General features: G+C 43.1%; 3 protein-coding genes across 3 annotated transcripts; 1 reads left to right on the forward strand and 2 right to left on the reverse strand.

Moving 5' to 3' along the window:
* The first annotated feature begins 1,359 nt into the window (after positions 1-1,359).
* Positions 1,360-4,192, forward strand: LOC4337230 (D-3-phosphoglycerate dehydrogenase 3, chloroplastic). The gene is made up of 5 exons (XM_015779963.3): positions 1,360-2,012; positions 2,442-2,818; positions 2,940-3,050; positions 3,132-3,227; positions 3,311-4,192. The coding sequence occupies exons 1-5, from the start codon at positions 1,427-1,429 to the stop codon at positions 3,980-3,982; spliced, it is 1,842 nt and encodes a 613-aa protein (XP_015635449.1). The 5' UTR covers positions 1,360-1,426; the 3' UTR covers positions 3,983-4,192.
* Positions 4,193-4,570: 378 nt separating this feature from the next.
* LOC9270735 (alpha-N-acetylglucosaminidase) lies at positions 4,571-13,662 on the reverse strand. The gene is made up of 19 exons (XM_066310111.1): positions 13,167-13,662; positions 12,774-12,850; positions 12,025-12,236; positions 11,486-11,607; positions 10,991-11,076; positions 10,422-10,516; positions 10,056-10,137; positions 9,112-9,218; positions 8,497-8,527; positions 8,294-8,411; positions 8,096-8,143; positions 7,465-7,575; positions 7,279-7,380; positions 7,057-7,155; positions 6,641-6,751; positions 5,993-6,237; positions 5,339-5,576; positions 5,140-5,218; positions 4,571-5,060 (listed from the first exon to the last, which is right to left on the reverse strand). The coding sequence occupies exons 1-19, from the start codon at positions 13,392-13,394 to the stop codon at positions 4,762-4,764; spliced, it is 2,490 nt and encodes an 829-aa protein (XP_066166208.1). The 5' UTR covers positions 13,395-13,662; the 3' UTR covers positions 4,571-4,761.
* A 396-nt stretch (positions 13,663-14,058) lies between these two features.
* Positions 14,059-15,727, reverse strand: LOC4337232 (peroxidase 4). Its single transcript, XM_015778496.3, has 3 exons — positions 15,418-15,727; positions 14,899-15,090; positions 14,059-14,818 (listed from the first exon to the last, which is right to left on the reverse strand). Exons 1-3 carry the CDS (start codon positions 15,628-15,630, stop codon positions 14,264-14,266), a joined length of 960 nt encoding a protein of 319 aa, XP_015633982.1. The 5' UTR covers positions 15,631-15,727; the 3' UTR covers positions 14,059-14,263.
* Between the last annotated feature and the right edge of the window lie 2,737 nt (positions 15,728-18,464).

Genomic DNA, 18,464 nt, shown 5'->3' on the forward strand with positions numbered 1-18,464 from the left:
ACCGAAGATTCCAACACGACTCTTTGCTTGTTTATTGTATATGGCCACTTGAGGCAGACAACAACAATCGCGTCCATGTGCAATGTAACTGTGCCACTCCGCAGTGAGCCCGAAACCTCTCCTTTTCGGCGTGCAGATGTAATGCGAAATCGCGAATCGATCAGCCATTCAGCCAAGCCGGCCGTCAGATTCCCGTCTTCCAACGGCTCCGCGGCCACCAGCTTGCGCTGCGCGGCTGCGGCGATCGCGATCGCCCGGCGCTTCTGTGTTTTGACCCCGTGCTGCGATTCGCGAAGCGATGCGTTTGTTGTTGTGTTATGTCGTCGCGCCCCCGCGCGCGCATCGGCATCGGGCCGTGGCCGCCGTCGGTCCAGCCAGCCACCAACCGCCCACTTAAGAATATCTCGTCTACTTTCTTCGTCACATAAAAAACGAATATAAAACAGATATAACATATTATATATATTTAGATTTATAATATTAAGATACGTCATATTCGATACTTGATTGTTTTTTTAAAGGAATGGAGGCAGTACTCGGCTAGGGTGCGTGTGCGCGCGCGTGGCCCACCGTTTTTTTTTTCCTCTTGAGCACACTGACGTGGTGGACCAGAAGTGGTGCTATTTCTCAGAGGGACCGGACCACCTGCGTCCGGGCCTCCTGCCATTACGTGATGATGTGTAAAGGACGAGGCTTTTTGAGCACACAGGGGAGGAAAAAACCTCGGCAAAGTAGGCGGCGCTGGGTGCAGATCTTTTCCGTTTTGTTGGTAGGAGAAGAATTTGCCTTGCACGGTTTGCGCCTCGCTCGTTCAGCATAGTAGCATACCACCTACCGCAGCAATGGACGTACCAACAAGCGTACGAGTGTTGCTCACCAGAGCTACTACTACCGGTCTGTCACGCTCACCCTAGTATAAGGATCAATGAGACTTTTCATCCTCCCAGGAGACTTTTCCCCTTGCCAATGTAGCAGCAGCTCAGCAAATTTGATCGTGTTTGTGTGTATGTCCAATCTATCACTGCTAAGCCAAAATATTACAATACTACACTACTATGCAGTACCCTTTTTTTGTTACGAAATATAATAATTTATAATTAGATGAAACGTACTTTGGTACCATGAAACTAGATAGATCATCTGTTTTGTTATAGTACTACGATGATTTGCAATACCAACTAGGCAGTTTTAAATTTGCCATTTTGCTAGTACTTGACCAGCCAAGCGAGTGACCCCAAATCGGCCTCCTCAATCAAGGTTAGGTAGGTGCCAATCAATTTGATCTCTCACCTCACTCTCGTGGGCTCACCACCTCACCTCGCTATAAGTAAAAGCGCCGCACGCAACCCACCAAAGCCCACCCACATCGCCGCCTCCTCCTCCTTCCTCGGTTTCCCCCAAAAACCCCAAACCCCTCCTCCTCGCCATGGCGGCGCCGTCCCAGACCACCGCCACCACCACCCACCACCGCGTCCTCCTCCCGTCCCACCACCACCACCGAGCGGTGCCTCCCTCGCTCCTCCGCCTCCCGCTCCGCGCCGCGCGCCGGGGCCGCCTCTCCGCCGCCGCCGCGGCCGCGGCGCCCGCCGCGTCGACCGCGGCGCCGTCGGAGCCCGCCGCGGGTGCCGTACCGGGGAAGCCGACGGTGCTCGTGGCCGAGAAGCTCGGCGCCGCGGGGCTCGAGCTGCTCCGGGGGTTCGCCAACGTGGACTGCTCCTACGGCCTCTCCCCCGAGGAGCTCCGCGCCAAGATCCCGCTCTGCGACGCGCTCATCGTGCGGTCGGGGACCAAGGTGGGGCGCGACGTGTTCGAGGCATCCGGGGGAAGGCTCCGCGTCGTGGGGCGCGCCGGGGTCGGGATCGACAACGTCGATCTCGCCGCCGCCACCGAGCACGGGTGCCTCGTCGTCAACGCACCCACGGCGAACACCGTCGCCGCGGCCGAGCACGGCATCGCGCTGCTCACCGCTATGTCCAGGAACATCGCCCAGGCCGACGCGTCGCTCAAGGCTGGTGAGTGCGCACACCCTCCTCAAGTCTGGAAAAGACACCTCTTTAAAAAATGATACTGTACTTGTCTCGATCTCTGTTTAAAGCATTAAAAAAATCTTGCATCAACGTGGCACCTGTAACAGTGGATCGTGCTAGAACGTCTGTTTGATGAATTGCTAGCAAATCGAGAAACACGAATGGGTGCTTTTTCACTAGAAGCAGTCCTCAGAGATTACTTTCGTTACTTCATTCAATTTGACATAATCAGAAAAAGTTAATATCTGCTTCAGTTGACAAAGCTAGATGCATGAAGATGTGAAAATGTGGAGTAAGGGTAGTCTTAGATGAAGCATCTGCCATGCAATCTTCGAATGGCATCTTCGGAAGAAGGGCAACATACCTTTTCAATTATGATGAGTTCCCATGTTCTTAACAATGTGTCTTGTATAGGTAAATGGCAGCGCAACAAGTATGTGGGTGTATCTCTCGTTGGTAAAACTATTGCAATTCTTGGATTTGGAAAGGTTGGGTCAGAAGTCGCTCGTCGTGCTAAAGGTTTGGGAATGCATGTGATTGCACACGATCCGTATGCTTCTGCTGATCGTGCCCATGCAATTGGAGTTGAGCTAGTGAGCATGGAAGACGCTTTGACAACTGCTGACTTTATCTCGTTGCATATGCCTCTTACCCCTGCAACAAACAAGATGCTCAATGATGAAACTTTCGCTAAGATGAAGAAGGGTGTTAGAATTATAAATGTTGCGCGTGGTGGTGTAATTGATGAAGATGCTCTAGTCAGGGCTCTTGATTCAGGAATAGTTGCACAGGTATGTTTGATTCTCTTAGTCTACATCCTTTTTTCATTTCATGCTGACATCCGGTGAATTATTTTTGAACAGCTTGTTTCCCAGAGTCATGCTAATTTTTTTGTTTATCCCTCTGCTTTAGGCTGCTCTTGATGTGTTCACTAAAGAGCCACCGGCACCAGACAGCAAATTAGTGCTGCATGAGAATGTTACTGTAACACCACACCTTGGTGCCAGCACAGTTGAAGCACAGGTATGCGAATTAGCTCAGAATGCTATCCCTTTGTGTTCTGTTATACTAGATACCAAAATGATAAATATCTGAAAATCCCAGGAAGGAGTGGCTATTGAAATAGCTGAAGCTGTTATTGGAGCTCTGAAAGGGGAACTTGCAGCTTCAGCAGTCAACGCACCAATGGTTCCTGCTGAGGTATGAATCTATTGTTTTCTGCTAAATCCAACTTATTCCACATGGCATTTGATTTTTATCTTACATCCTTGTGATTTGTTCAGGTGCTGTCAGAGCTTGCACCTTATGTTGTGCTCGCAGAGAAGCTTGGGCGCCTGGCTGTGCAGCTAGTGGCTGGTGGCGGTGGTATCAAGTCCGTGAAAGTGACCTATGCTTCTGCAAGGGCTCCTGATGATCTTGACACGAGACTTCTTCGTGCAATGATCACCAAGGGGTTGATCGAACCAATCTCCAGTGTTTTCGTCAATCTGGTCAATGCTGACTTCACTGCGAAACAGAGGGGAGTTCGTATCACTGAGGAGAGAATCTTGTTGGATGGCTCACCCGAGACACCTATTGACTACATCCAAGTTCATATTGCCCATGTTGAGTCCAAATTTCCCAGTGCAATATCGGAGAGTGGAGAGATCACTGTTGAGGGGAAGGTGAAGGATGGCATCCCCCATCTGACAAAGGTTGGATCATTCCAGGTTGATGTGAGCTTGGAAGGAAGCCTGATCCTTTGCAGGCAGGTCGATCAACCTGGTATGATCGGCGCAGTAGGAAGTGTCCTTGGTGAGGAGAATGTTAATGTCAGTTTCATGAGTGTTGGAAGAATCGCTCCTCGCAAGCATGCCGTCATGGCGATTGGTGTTGATGAGGAACCTAAAAAGAGCACACTGACAAAGATTGGGGAGATTCCGGCGATTGAAGAATTCGTTTTCCTCAAGCTCTAGATTCATGCGTTGTATGTTTGAAGCTGCAAACATGGTGTGCAATTTTGATGTAGCTAGCTATTTAATCAGGATCTAGAGGACTGATGGTTCTCGTTGGAATAAGCCTTTTTTGGGTTATGGTGCTGTTTGTCGAGTTTGATGCAGTGTCTTGATTAATCTGGCTTAGGTTTGAACATGGTGCTTATTAATAAGAAGCCCTCTGTTAATCTATGTTTACTGTGTTCTATGTGATATATTTTTTGCTTGCCATTTCTGCTTTTAGGCTTTGTGACCGGATAATCTGTTGATAGTTTTAAGTAAGCCTAGCTTATAGCCTGCTTATATTTCCTTTGCAAGTGCATTTCGGTTAAAGCATTACTTCTCAGAGCTTGGAGTCTTAACAATCTTATGGAGAGCTATAAGCTGACTGCAGGCCAGAGATTATGGAGAGCTATAAGCTGACTGCAGGCCAGAGAGCAAGAGCCCTTTTCACACTGCCGACTAGAAGCAAATCTTCAGCATGCCTTAACAAAAAACATTCTCAGAGACGGGATCTACAATGCAATAGCTAACGTTTAGTAGGAAATATGAATTGCGTAGCAGGCACAGTACAAAAATCTGAATATCATGTATACCGAGCCTGCAGAAACATGTTCAGCGTAGTAGGTACAGCGGATTTACCGTCTCAGCCATGCCAAATACGGATACAGTACAAATAGAAATAGACTAGTATCGACGACACTGTTTCGTTTCATGTTCATGAAAAAGAAGGCATTACAGCTGCAACAACCCCAGTTCATTTACCAAGGTGTATTCTTCAAATTTCGCAGTCGTATAATACCTTCTGGCTGAATTAAGTCAGCGTCGTGCAGGTACTTCTTGTAAAGTGTCCGGGAGATGTTCAGAGCGTCTCCCGTAGCTGTGGTTGGAAAGACCTTCCAATCGCTCTGCCAGTTGTTTGTGAGGCTAATCCATTCCCTCCTCCATTCCTCCAGAGCAAAAGGTTCTTTTTTCTCCATGCTCAATATTAAGTACTTGAAGTAGATGGCAGCCCTTGGTCCATAGTAGTCTCGCAGCAGGCCGCTCCAGTATTTATTTGCTGCGTGAAACTTGTTAGGAAAAGAAAATCACAGAAAAACGGTACAGAGGCTATAGTGTGTGAATGGTATGTGCCTCACCATAATCACGAAGCAGGCTAGCTTTCGTTTTGGTGTTGTCAAACCACATCGTAATTTGTGTTCGAGCATTCCACTCATACTGCACCGAATTAGAAACAGTTGTACATCAGCAATGCTATGAATGATGGTGGGAAAGTTTCTGGAATTCAAGTACTTTGAAAGAAAGAAGTGCTTAGGACGTCAGGAAAAAAAAGGACACCTGCATTTCTTGCTCTTTATCTCTGGCAAGACCCTTGGCACTTTCCAACCAAGGGCCAAGAAGAAATCCCTCATGGGAGGCCAACAGTGTGTCTAGGTCATTAACAAGGTCAATGAAGTGCTGACAGAGATTGCTCACTTGGTTCACGTTGTTTGATTTGTAGCTTTCAATGATCTTTACAAAGACCTGGTTGGCATATTTAGCCAGAGTTTGACGAGTTAAATCCACAAGGTCATACCTGTTAATGTAAAAAAATGATTTAAATTAACGCCACCACTTGATGCTACAAACATATACTCCCTCCGTCCCTAAATATTTGACGTCGTTGACTTTTTTAAATATATTTGACTGTTCGTATTATTCAAAAAATTTAAGTAATTATTAATTCTTTTCCTATCATTTGATTCATTGTTAAATATACTTTTATGTATACATATAGTTTTACATATTTTACAAATGTTTTTGAATAAGACAAATGGTCAAACATGTTTTAAAAAGTCAACAGCGTCAAATATTTAGGGTCGGAGGGAGTATATGGCTTGTCATTCCATTATCTGAAAAATATGACTTTCTCTTAAAATTCATATAATATTTTTAATCCAGTCATTCAGAAAGCACTGGCATTAGTACTAACTAGAAAACCTGCACTCTCACCTGAAGGTATTGCTGTCAGATACTTCATCTCCATATCGAAGAAAAAGCTCTAGGGCACGTATAACAGCATCGGTGTCATACCATAGATGTGGATGTTCATATTCATCATTGGATGCATCCACTGCAATGTAATTCTTAGATAACTTTGTCGAATACGTTTTGCTACTACTTGTATACAATCCTGGTGTTTGAATAACAAAAGGTTCAACATCTGGGAATGCCACTATCACATCCCTATTTTTGTCCTGTAGCCAAAAGAAAAAAGCTAAAATATCAGAAACGAAAACAATCAAAGTTCTGAAAATCATAGGACTATGAGTAAATTTATATGTGCTTCCATTCAAAATATATTGGATTACACAGAATAAGCTGTAACTTCTACAAAATAAAGATAAATTTTAGATTATTAATTGTACTAAAAGATACTTCCTCCGTTTCACATTATAAGACTTTCTAGCATTGCCCACATTTATATAGATGTTAATGAATCTAGACATAGAAAGCCTTATAATATGAAATGGAGGGAGTAATTTATAGTTTTTCCACTTCACATGACTGCCATTCCTATATATGTCTGTCTATCGTTGGATGAAAATAGATACACGTTACAATCGGTAAATATGACACATGGAGAATATCAAAGCTTACATTTTTACCATCTGTGCAATTATAAAGAGTTTGGTATAAAATTTTCCAAGCATCTTGCAGCCCCACCATTGACTTCCCATATCTTCTTGTTGGATATGTCTCAACCCACACCTGGAAATAATGAAAATCTGATCAAGCCAAAACTAGCCACACTCATTATCAAGCTCAGAGAGAAAAGTTCAAAGCAATAAAAACAAGAAAACCACATAACAAGTAGCATGGCTCATTTGCTGCAAAGCATAACCAGACAACCTGACACACCAGTTAACTCCAAAATGTATACCAAACAGCAATCTATACTGTTTCTTAAGGACATCAGATGATGCTATAAAGCACATGCAAATTATTAAAAAAAAGAGAGAGAACACATATAGTGCAGATTAAGTGCTTCCAGAAAATGGTTTGTATAATTTCACCTGTAGATCCACTTGTCTGTGATGAAAGGCCATTTCCGACATCAGGTCATAAACAATAGGATTTTGCTCAATACCTTCCATAGACATGCCAACTCCAACCTTCAAACACAAGTAGTTCAATTTTTTTTATAAAAAAAAACAACTTAGTAAAAAGACTAGCATATGTCATAATTCTATATGCTAACTTACTAGAAGAAACAGCTGATTAAGTTAATGGTGTACCATTGTAGAGTTCGCACTTAGTCGAGCATCAATCGGCCCAGAAGCAACCATATCCAAAACACCGTACATTTCAAAGTCCGCAGCAAAATTATGAAGCATGCACCTGGATTAAAAAAAAGTAGCATATGAATTCCTCTAATACAAAAAAAGGAAAGAAAAAAAAACAGTAGAGAGAAGGAGAACTTTCCAGATGTAAGGGACACCATAAAACTGATCAGAGTTGATCCATATTGGTTTCACTTCTGCATATAGATCAAGAACAATCATTCGGCCAACTGGAACAGAATGCAGCAGTGCCTAACCACCAAGGAATTTGATGTTAAACATATGACTAGAAAAGTAAAAGCTGCATGCTTGAAATAGGGAAGAACAATAATTTATTGATGTAGTAGCCAGAAACACCCCATGTTCGTGTTCACAAGTTGTTCTCCTTTTCACCAGAAAAGTTGCAGAAATTATGCACTTAAGGATTTGACTTAAAGATAAGAAACAGAGTTAGTTTGTGCTCTGTATTAGAACAGCATTGCTTTAAGTTTGTGATTAGATGCCAGTTGTAACAGTCGATTTTGCTTATGTATAGCCTGAACATATTTTGCTACAAACAACAGGTCTATATCACTGCAGACATGGATTTCTCAATTAACATAAGACGACTGACAAAAGACTTGCTAAACCAAATGAAAAGGTATCACCTAACAACATATGATTACCTTTTGTTATATCAAACATCCTAACTCTCTGACATAACTTATCTAAACATCTTAACATATTCATAAAAGTAGAACTGTACATACAAAAACTAACGATAAAATTTCACCTTCATTTGTGGGGGTTCCCAGAAAGGATCATAAGAAAACAACCAACCCTGCAAAGAATAATGCATGTTAGAATTGCATATCGAACTAATCAAGGATGTTTTCATACAAGAAGAAAAATCTTGACGACTGTATAGGAAAATTATGGATCTGGATAAAAACCAAGGAAATGGTTTCTACAGACCAATCCATCTACTTACTTGCATTAACCAAATAGCATCATCATCACCGCTTTGCATTCCCCGGAATGTTGCAGCACCCAACGAAGAGATATAATTTGGATCGCTTAGCGGAGGGGTGTTCTCATCAAAAGTATCACTAGATGGATTGAAGATGTCATCAAAATAAAAATTGGCATGCATAAAATGGGAATCACTAATAATGCAGATTATAGAAACCATACCAGCTGTACACATGACTTGTCCCACCATATTCTGCAAAGAACAAGAGAACCTCTCGTACATGTTAATATTAACAATTTTGTGTTATTCTTCTGTTTTTACCATGGAATATAAAATGTCGTGGAAGGGATTAATGAAACAAGTTATTCAATGAATAATAGGTGAATACTGCACATCAACACTTGTGCTGATGACTACTACTCTCTACTTAAATGAAAAACCAACACTTGTGGATTAAACAAAACTGATTGGTTACGGTGTGTTCCTCTAAGGAATAGAATGGGGGATAAATGCGCACGCTTCCCAAGCTCCTAAACTGTGTGATTTTTGCAGATACTTTCTATATATGAATTTCTTAGAAAGCTGTTTAAAATCCATTTTTCAACTTTGTAATATTTAATTAATTCGTTTGTACCCTCGAATAATTATCACAAACAATTCAGTTATTCTCAGCACAAAAATACACAAGTTAGAAATACAACCAGTGAAAAATAGTGAAACTTAGGAATATCTGCTGTGAACTTTTCTAGTTAGGAATTTAGTTTCAGAACTAAAACATGACTTTAGGTCTGATACTGAAGCACCATTAATTAAGTAGTGGAAATCATGCATTATACCTCTGATTTGTTCTTCAATAAAAAGCTTCCCAATTTCTACAAATAAGGGATCAGATGCATCCAGAAGATATGTGCAACACCACCTGGGGTTGCTGTCAACTGTGAACCTTAATATCAAACAAGAGAATCAAATAAGCTCATTTAACTTCAATATAGCTGCAAAATCAACATAAGTGAATACATGTATAAATCATAAGACTGTGTTAACCAACAGTGTTGGAGAAAATGGCTGGCATAAATTAAGAAAATAGAACTCACTCTACTTCACTTTATAAGGCTTATTTTGGCCACGTGTGGACAACATTACAGAGATGATAAAGCCAAGAGAATAGTGGTGACAAATGACCATGAAAGCCATGGTGCTAATGTCTCAGGAGAGAATAGTTAGTGTGTATGTTTTCTAATTTTGTAATAAATGTTGAAGAGAGCAGGAAAGATAAATGAGGGTGTGCGCGCACAAGAGAGAGCCTAATTCTCCATGCATGCCTTATATTTTGAAATATGTTTGCAAAAACTATGGGCCTTATATTTCTAAATAGATAGAGTAATATTTATTTTATTGATGAATGATACAAAGATGCGCCTGTAGTGAAATGAGATGACCTAGAATATATGCCGTTATGAATCTGAAGTACAACTGTTTCTGGGAAGAAAACAATAATTTGTTGAATGATTCAAGATTGATTTAATCAACAATTAAAAGCACTCAGATGTGCAAGACATGCAGAATATTGAATGGAAATTTATTATGGCATATTGAAAATATCACCAAAAGACAATGTTGGTGAATAGCGATATACTGTAAAACTTATATGAGCAGATGTGCTAGGAATTGAGCAGTAATACATAAATCCAAAACTGCAAGTATAACTTTATATGATTAACAATCATTTCAATACAACAAAATTCAAATCAAGAACTTTTAGTTAGGAAACCATTCTCACCAGTTCCCAAGGTGAGTAACTTTAGCTGAAGGAAATTTTGATCTTAGTGCGGCCGGGATGTTACCAGAAAAGGCTGGAAGAACTGCAATCATGTAAGATATTAGACAACTTAAAATGTAAAATGAACAGGGGTCAGCGTTTAACAACTAGAAAGGGCAAACTGCATACTTGTTTATTTAAATTATCTGATTTTAGCAGAGAAGTTCTGAAAGAAATGGCAGGAGAGAAATCCAAACCACTATATTTTCATGAGATCACATAATATTAACTATGCTAAATAATCTACTGTAAAACATATGCATGCTTATGTAATCACAATACCACATAAAGACCATGCACTAAAAAAATGCAACTGTTTTGCATCACCTGGGAACATGCCAAAAGCATACATCCTAGAAAGGATTTTCTTCTGAAGAGCTAGCTGATCATCAAGCCAGCTTTGAGGAAGAGGTCCGCCCCATCTGATAAATCAATTTGTCACTACATGTTCTTTGAGCTACAGTTCCTTGCAACAAAAATTGAACTCATAGCAAAACACTAATATGAAACATCAATATAAGTCATATTATCAACATGGTGGCTTGTATAAATCTCTCATAAAAAAGGGACTTATAAGTTCATCTTACAACCGATAAGCTAACTGTTTCCAGCAACTACCCCCTTAGTTCGGGGGGGGGGGGGGGGGGGGGATACTGTCCACAAGACAAAACTACATAAATTGAGTCGCAGCTCTATCTTTTAGTAAAATAGTTTTGCTGGTGGTAGTTCCAAATTTCTATTGTCCTGGTCTCACAGCTAAGGAATATTTAAAGAAATTAAAAACAGACCGCATTCTTGTTAAATTATGTAAAAGAACAGTTTATCGACTCACAATACGGTAGTGTGAATCATTGGAATAGTCCAACGTGAAACATAACTACATAAGCATGACTTACCCATGCATATTGGCCATCCGAGACCATGCAAGAAATGCTGGCCCGCCAAAGAAATCATCCAGGTCTGATTTACTAATGTTGTACCTCTGCAAGAGCGTACAAAGAAGGGGTGGAGTTGTAAATCAATATGTTACGAAGAATATACACCACAGTATGCCCATGTCAAATATAAACAATGCAGCATGGCACTACACTTAATCTGATGATATTCTTTCCTGCCCACTTAGAGATAAACCGTTTACTAATCTACCTCTCAAGCAGTACTCAGTATATTACACAAATACATCAATAGCAGCTAAAATTTCTGCCTAAGATCTTGGGATGCTTTGTATCCCTCCAATTTATTAATATGACGATGGTTAGTTAAAAATATGGAGGGAGTAACAGAGTTTAAACATTTTTTGATCTAAGAACACACGGACATTGCATAGATCAAAATATTCAGTATCAGTGAACAGCAAGCTTTTTTAATAAAAGAGCAGAACACACACGCACCTGAAAAACTTTCTGCCATATAGCTTCTTGACCAGTGAAAGCAAGAGGCAAATTGATACCTTGAAGAGCCATCCAGTCAATTTCCTTCTCCCAGCGCTCCCAATCCCACCAAGCAAAAGAATCTTATAAGAGAAAAGTAGTCTTTAAGAAAATCATTTCCACTTTCCATAAAAAGTAACAGCTGAGAAAAATTGCTCAAAGTTAGCATGGTATAAAATTCAATAAAACAAAAGATCGACACCGAAGGCACCCTAAAAGTCACACCGGACAGTACAACACAAAGAGATACAATCAGGAAATATCTCATTCAAACACAAACATGGGTAGCAAACAATTGAATCCAGGACATCAATTTGGGAGATGGAAATGCAGCACTATTCCTGACCTGAATATTTTCAAATAGAATCTGAAAATGTTGCTTAGTACATAACAGTGGGAAAATAAAACGTTTTTAAGAAGGCATGCATATCCACCATAAGAATTCGGCAATATAGCAGGATAAAGTGTTAAAACTGTACATAAAGTAAAAACAAGCTTACAACTGGATGTAACTGCATTCTGGTAGTAGCTCCAGCCAACAGGTCTTTGAATCAAAATGCCACCAGAAGGAAGACGAGGTAGTGAGCCAGGACGTGGCACTGATGATAATTGTGCACCACCAGTTTTATCCCATGATACATGTGCTGCACAGTAGTGCTTCAAGTACCAATGAAGACCAGCAGAGATTTCTACCCCACTTGTTCCAAGTAAACTGGCAAAAATACATGAAAGGAATGTATAGCTCATGATTTCAGTATGTAGAAATAGTAGCAGAATCTTATAAAAAGGGGAACCACTATAATGTGTAGGTAAGCCTCAACTAGTATAGCATAATGGCATGTAACCTCTGCACCGCACAGTGGACCTAACTAGTTAAATGAGAAGCTGGTGCATGATTCTAGCAGAACATGCTGTGGCCAGAATAGTCAGCATCACTTTGGATGCACAAAAGAACGCAAATCAGAAGAGTGGTGAAAAACTAGACATTCGAAAATATTGGGAAATTTGATTTCAGGCAAGTCAGTTTTCAGTGCATCTAACATCTCTACAAATGGATATTTTACTAATAGTAAACTTAATAGGCTTGTAGTGAGCTAAAACAAAGTATGGTTGTCATGTCCATAATTTACATGAAGACTCCTCTACATTCTGCTTCTGCAAAATAGATTTCACCTAGAACCCATACAAACACAATAGTTGGAAAAACGATTCAAAATGAATGCTAAAATGGAGAAATTCAGAAACATACAGTACTTGTGGAGTCCCTTCTCCATCAAACAATGGATGGTTGTCCACAATGAAGCATGCCTTTCCACCACATTGGTCCTGTGGATTCCATGGAACAGATTGTGAGTCCTTGCAGATAAGTACTACTACTGTACCGGGGAGTGGGAAATCCTAACCATTACAGGATACCAGATGCAAATTTTACCAACGCAAAATAATTTAGGCATTAATTTGTCCAATAAACACGATTTACAGTCGAAATAAGCAAATGACCCATTCCAACAACCACTCCACGATCACGCGACAGGCTCCATCAACTGGCTTCAGATTCTCGCCGATCGATCACTACACACGATCCTCCGGGTAGCCTACTACGCAACGCCACGCCCAGTTACCCACCCCTAAAACTACTCACCGCGGAGATGACCCTGAAATCGAAGCTCCCGGAGTGCGACGGAAGGAGGAGCGCTAGGAGCCCGCGCGCCGCGGCCTCCTGCTCGGCCGCGGGGCGACCCTCCCCGCGGTGGAGCTCCCGGACGCGGCCGAGGTGCGGGAACCGCGGGTCGGAGCACCCGACCCCCGACGTGGCGCAGGCTAGCGCGACGAGCAGCAGGAGCACCCGGAGTAAGCGGGGAGCCGGCATCGCGGCGGCCGGCGGCGGCGGCGGCGGGCGCGGCCGGGGAGAAGAGGGTGGGAGTGGGACGACACTGTGGTGAGGCGGCCGGCATGGTGTGGGGAGGGATTAACTAGAGGGGAGAAGGAGGAAGGCGGTGGCGGTGGTGGTGGTTGGGTTGGGGATTTGAAAAATGCAAGGCGAAAGCGAGAGCGGCGAGAGAGACAGCGAGGGATTGGAAGGTGGAGCGTCGCGGGCGGCGAGGCGGCGACGGGGGAGGAGGCGCAGCGAAGACGACAAGGGGTTGCAGGCCGCGCGCTGCTGGAGATGACGAGCGGTCTGGTGGGCCCTTGACGTCAGTCTCTTTGTACGTGATCAGGAGGGGTCGGAGACTCGGAGTTTTCTTCTCCGAACCCTCTTGGATCGCCATTTCTTGCAGAATCCAGTGCGGCCCATTAATTACGGCCCAAGTAGTAAGAAGATGGCGAAGGTGAGAAGGGCCGCCTAATTTAATAGCCTGATAGGGCCCAAATCGACACCGAGCCGTTTTAACACGTACATGTAGGATATTCAATTTGTAATCTGCAATTTTGACAGTACTAATTAGTGATTCCCATTCCCATGCAACTGTGTCATCTCATTTCTAGTTATCTCTATTTGATTACAAACATAATAATTCCAGTAAAACAAGGTCTTGTGCAACACGATTTTTCAGTAGGAACCAGTCTTTGTTCCTTCATCAGATTATTTTTGCGTATAGTAGTGCTACAACCGTTCGAAGCAGACTACATCGCTGAAGGAAAGAAGAACACTTGTACAAACCACATTAACACTGATCACGGTATTAAGAAACCTGACACTAACCAACCACATTAACACTGATCACGGTATCAACCACTTTAATTGACCTTCCTGCAGTTAACCCTGACCTGGCCACCGGAGCCGGTGACGACGCCGATGCCGCCCATCTTCACCATGGCGCCACGGAAGTCGTCGAAGAAGCCGGCCATGTCGGTGGCGTAGGCGGTGGTCTGCGCGTCGGCGGAGCCGCCGCTGAACAGCTGCTGGTCCGAGTGCAGAAGGCCCTTGTTCCTCAGGAGGTTCCTGTAGTAGAAGTTGTCGAACACGTAGGAGGTGGCCGGGTCGAGCGGCGCCGTGTTGTCGTCGCCGCCGGTGGGGTTGGGGCAACTCGGCTTCAGCGAGGTGGCGAGGGTGGCGTCGAGGTTGGTCTCGTTGTAGAGGCGGCCGCGAAAGTTGGTGCACCTGGCTTGCCCGATGGTGTGCGCGCCCGACAGCGCGATCATGTCGCTCGCCGTCAGGCCCTTGTCGGAGAAGGACTTGATCAGGTCGGCGAGGTCGGACGTCGGCGGCGGGAGGTCGTTGTTCGCCGCGTCCAGGCTCGCCGTCGTCCCGTCTCGCCGGCCCAGCTCGACGTCCCACGTCGGCCCGCCCAGCTGCACACAGTTCGTTCGTTCCCGATCAATTCATCAAAAATACAGGGATCGGAGTGGTGATCGGCCGGTCTGGTGCTTACGGCGACGACGGAGTCGCGGGCGGCGACGGCGAGGATGTCGGCGCAGGAGACGACCTGCTCGCAGGCGTCCTCGAGCTGCGACTTGATGTCGTCGACGACCTCGAAGCCGCGGAGGGAGTTCTTGTTCGGCTTCGCGTTCTTCTCGCCGGTGATGGCCGCCGTGTCGTCGAGCAGCACTGACCCGTCACACCCCTGCACGCGCGCGCCGTTTTTGAGGTCAATGGTTAGTCCTTCGAATTTGAAAAGGTTAACTTTTAAGTAGACTTTTCGCGCGCTTTCTGCATGCACACCACTTGCTTAACTGACCCGTCAGCATCCACTCTGAACTTCTGAATTATATCTATTATGATTTATGAACACGGGAAAAATCATCTGAATATAAAATGTTTGGCGACTAGTAACTAAGTAAGTAAACTGTAGCGACTAGCGAATTTCGAAATTGAAACATCTACTTCAAAGGTCGGACTAGAAAACGAGAAGGAAAACTGAACTTAAAAGGGTGAGTTGTGTGAGACTTGCATTGACAAAGCAGTCGTGGAAATGGAGGCGCAGCAGCGAAGCTCCCATGCGAGACTCCTTGGAAACGGCGTCTCTGACGGCAGATTCGATGATGTCGAGCGCGTCGGGGCATGTCTCGTCGTAGAAATCAGTGGAGAGCTGCGCCGAAACAACAGCAGAGAAGAGCAACGCAGCCATGGCAGAGCAGACGAAGATTTGCCTGGAATAAGCCATTGCTTAACCGCAAGCTAAGCACACAATTAAGTATCCAGATACTCTCTCTCTGTAGGCTGTAGCTTCAGTGTCTTTGTTACACTGAACTCTGCAATGCAAGGAGAGCTACATGAGCGGCGGGATTTATAGGCTAGTGCTGATGAGGTTACTGGATGCTTCTCCAATCTGTCAGTTTCTGTCAAGCTACCGATTGGATATTGTCGAGTGCGTCGGCTTTCCTTGTCTTCCATTGTTTTTAACTCAGTGGACTACAACCAGAAAGCACGGAATGAGAAGTGTGATGAAAACTTAGTTTACATGCAGAATGCTGCTACGATCTGCAACATACTTGCACTTTTTACCTGGCGTGACTATCATACACAAAAATATAAAACTTTACACTGTTATGTAGCTTAGTTCCACATGTCTAGCAGACTAGCACTAAGGAAGTTCAGTACATGCCAAATTCACTTTGTATAATTCTGTATAACAAGAAAAAACAACTAAACATAACTAAATAAGTTTTATAGCCATGGCAGAGCAGACGAAGATATGCCTTGAATTTGAGAAGTTCACAATTGTACTACTGACCTACTATGCGGAACAACAGGTTTGAAAAGGCTGTATTGGTCATACGTACGTACATGATTATTCATGGTGATAATTGAGACAATCATGCTGCTGCTACTCCCTTGTTGCCTGGTATCTAGTAGATCAGAATCAAGCAAGATCCAGCCACTTGCATAGTTGCATTTCTCTAGTCCAACTTTGGTCGTGGTTTCAAAAGGTGCAACCCACATATGCGGGTCCAGGTTTGCAAAATGGGGTTTAACGTGCGACTTTGCGACTTCAGAAACCAATAAGGCGATAATTTACAAAATTATGAGACCTAAATCTCCATCTGCTAGTCCTTAACTCAGGTGTGAACAGCAGTGCCGTTCGTCGTAGCGAGTCTGACCGATGTCAACAAATTAGGCATGCTGCATGTTTGCTTGGAGTGTGGAGTAAATACTCCAATTAAACATGAGCTATAAGCAAAGCAAAGCTCATAGTTGTTTCACAATACTCTATGCATGGCTTCGGATCTCCCAAACTTTGTGTCTGTCTGTAATTCCAATGCCATTTTTTTGCCTTCACTTATTCCATCTGAAATTTTTTTTGAACATTCTTTTGGAAACTGAAACCTGTTTCACTTAAATGTTTACTGAACTCTGATACAATGGTACTGATAGGTGATAGTAGTAGCAGCCTAACTAGAGGAGAACCCATGAAGGAGATGCAGATAACCACTAAACCAGACACTTTCATCTGAAATTGAAACCATTTCTGCGTCACTGTATCCTTTTTTAATCCACATTTAAGTACTAGGCAGAGGAGCACTATCGTCCATGGAATCAAATATGGTTAAACTGAAATTCAGTTAAATATTGGATTTGGCGGTTGCAAAGTCTTGATGGAAAACTATTCTGGCACTGATCACGGCGCTTCAGTCTGTAATGGCACATGCACTTGCCGAACTTTGGCCTGGAGTTCCAAGACTAGTAAACAGCACGAGGCCGGTCAGCTCCACTGCTGCAATCGACGTGCATGCTTCCATGGCGCATGATCACGACAGCGTCCGGTGTTTATGCTAGTCTATAGGCAGTGGCGACTGATTGATTCTGATGAGAGAACTTTAATGTTCTTCTACTACGTGCAAGTTGTAAAAAGAGCAGGCAGTGGCCAAATCACTTGGAGGCTGGAGTGCTGGACCCCTTTAATTCTCATGCACAATTCTGACTGCTTTTGCACTGAAACAGTGAAACTGTTTGATTAGTTTGGGGACTCTGTTCGGCTAGCGAGTAGCGATGGTAAACTTGATCCGGATAAGAGTTTGTACCTACTACTACTACTAGTTTTGTGAAGCACTGAACTAGTTGCATCTGATTGAGAGCTTACATGTCAAACGGAGTACCAAAGGGCGGTAAAACTGCCACTGTTTTAACAGCCAAGTTGGAGCTGAAATTCACTGAATCAGAACGAGAGTCGCCGTTGAGGTAAATGAGTTACTGATGAAGAAAACAAGATGACTTTTATTACCACTGCAGAATTACAGATACCTTTTACCGTCGCTTGGATGATTGTGGAAAACGTGGATAGAGCACTGAAAGATGAGCTAAATGGGTTGGTGAGCTCGCTCTACTCTACAGTAGTATATTGCAGCAGTTTCAAAGGTTTATATGTGCAGCTTAAAAATAAAATATATGTGCAGCTTAAAAATAAAATATTTCAAGGAACTGTTTCTTAGCCACACATAAATATGGCATTGTTTTCAGTATTTTAAAAGCATTAAATAGAAATGCACGTAACTTTCACCGTGAAATGGATTTGTCGATGGTTTATACCCGATCACAGTATTTAGAGACGTAGGGTACGAGTGATATATATTCAAGTATAGGTAATAAAGATAGCAGTTTATATAGGTTCAAACTCTTAATGTAGATAATAGCCTTACTTGTGTTGTGTTTATATGTATTGATCTGGTGTATCTCACACCGAGTAGAAAAGAGGTGCAAGTTAGCTAGTCTAGCGTACCAAACTAATCTTGACAGACCAAGCGGCAAATTGTAGTCAGCGGCTAGCAGAAGGGTTTCCTCCCGATGTAGCCGGGTGTAAGTCTTATTGATCCGATGCCCCTCCCCTTGTCTATATCATCCTCATGAATATCTTTCTATATAAGGATATAAATGCGATATTCTAGGTGATAGCAAGTGCAGGCAAACGGGGTATGCCATACTAACACTGATAGTTTAAAAATAATAAAAGTAACATAATTCCCTTTTTTATGTTTTAATAATATAATATATTTTAAGCGG

This window comes from Oryza sativa, chromosome 4, assembly GCF_034140825.1.
Source record: "Oryza sativa Japonica Group chromosome 4, ASM3414082v1".
Classification (NCBI taxonomy): Eukaryota; Viridiplantae; Streptophyta; class Magnoliopsida; order Poales; family Poaceae; genus Oryza; species Oryza sativa.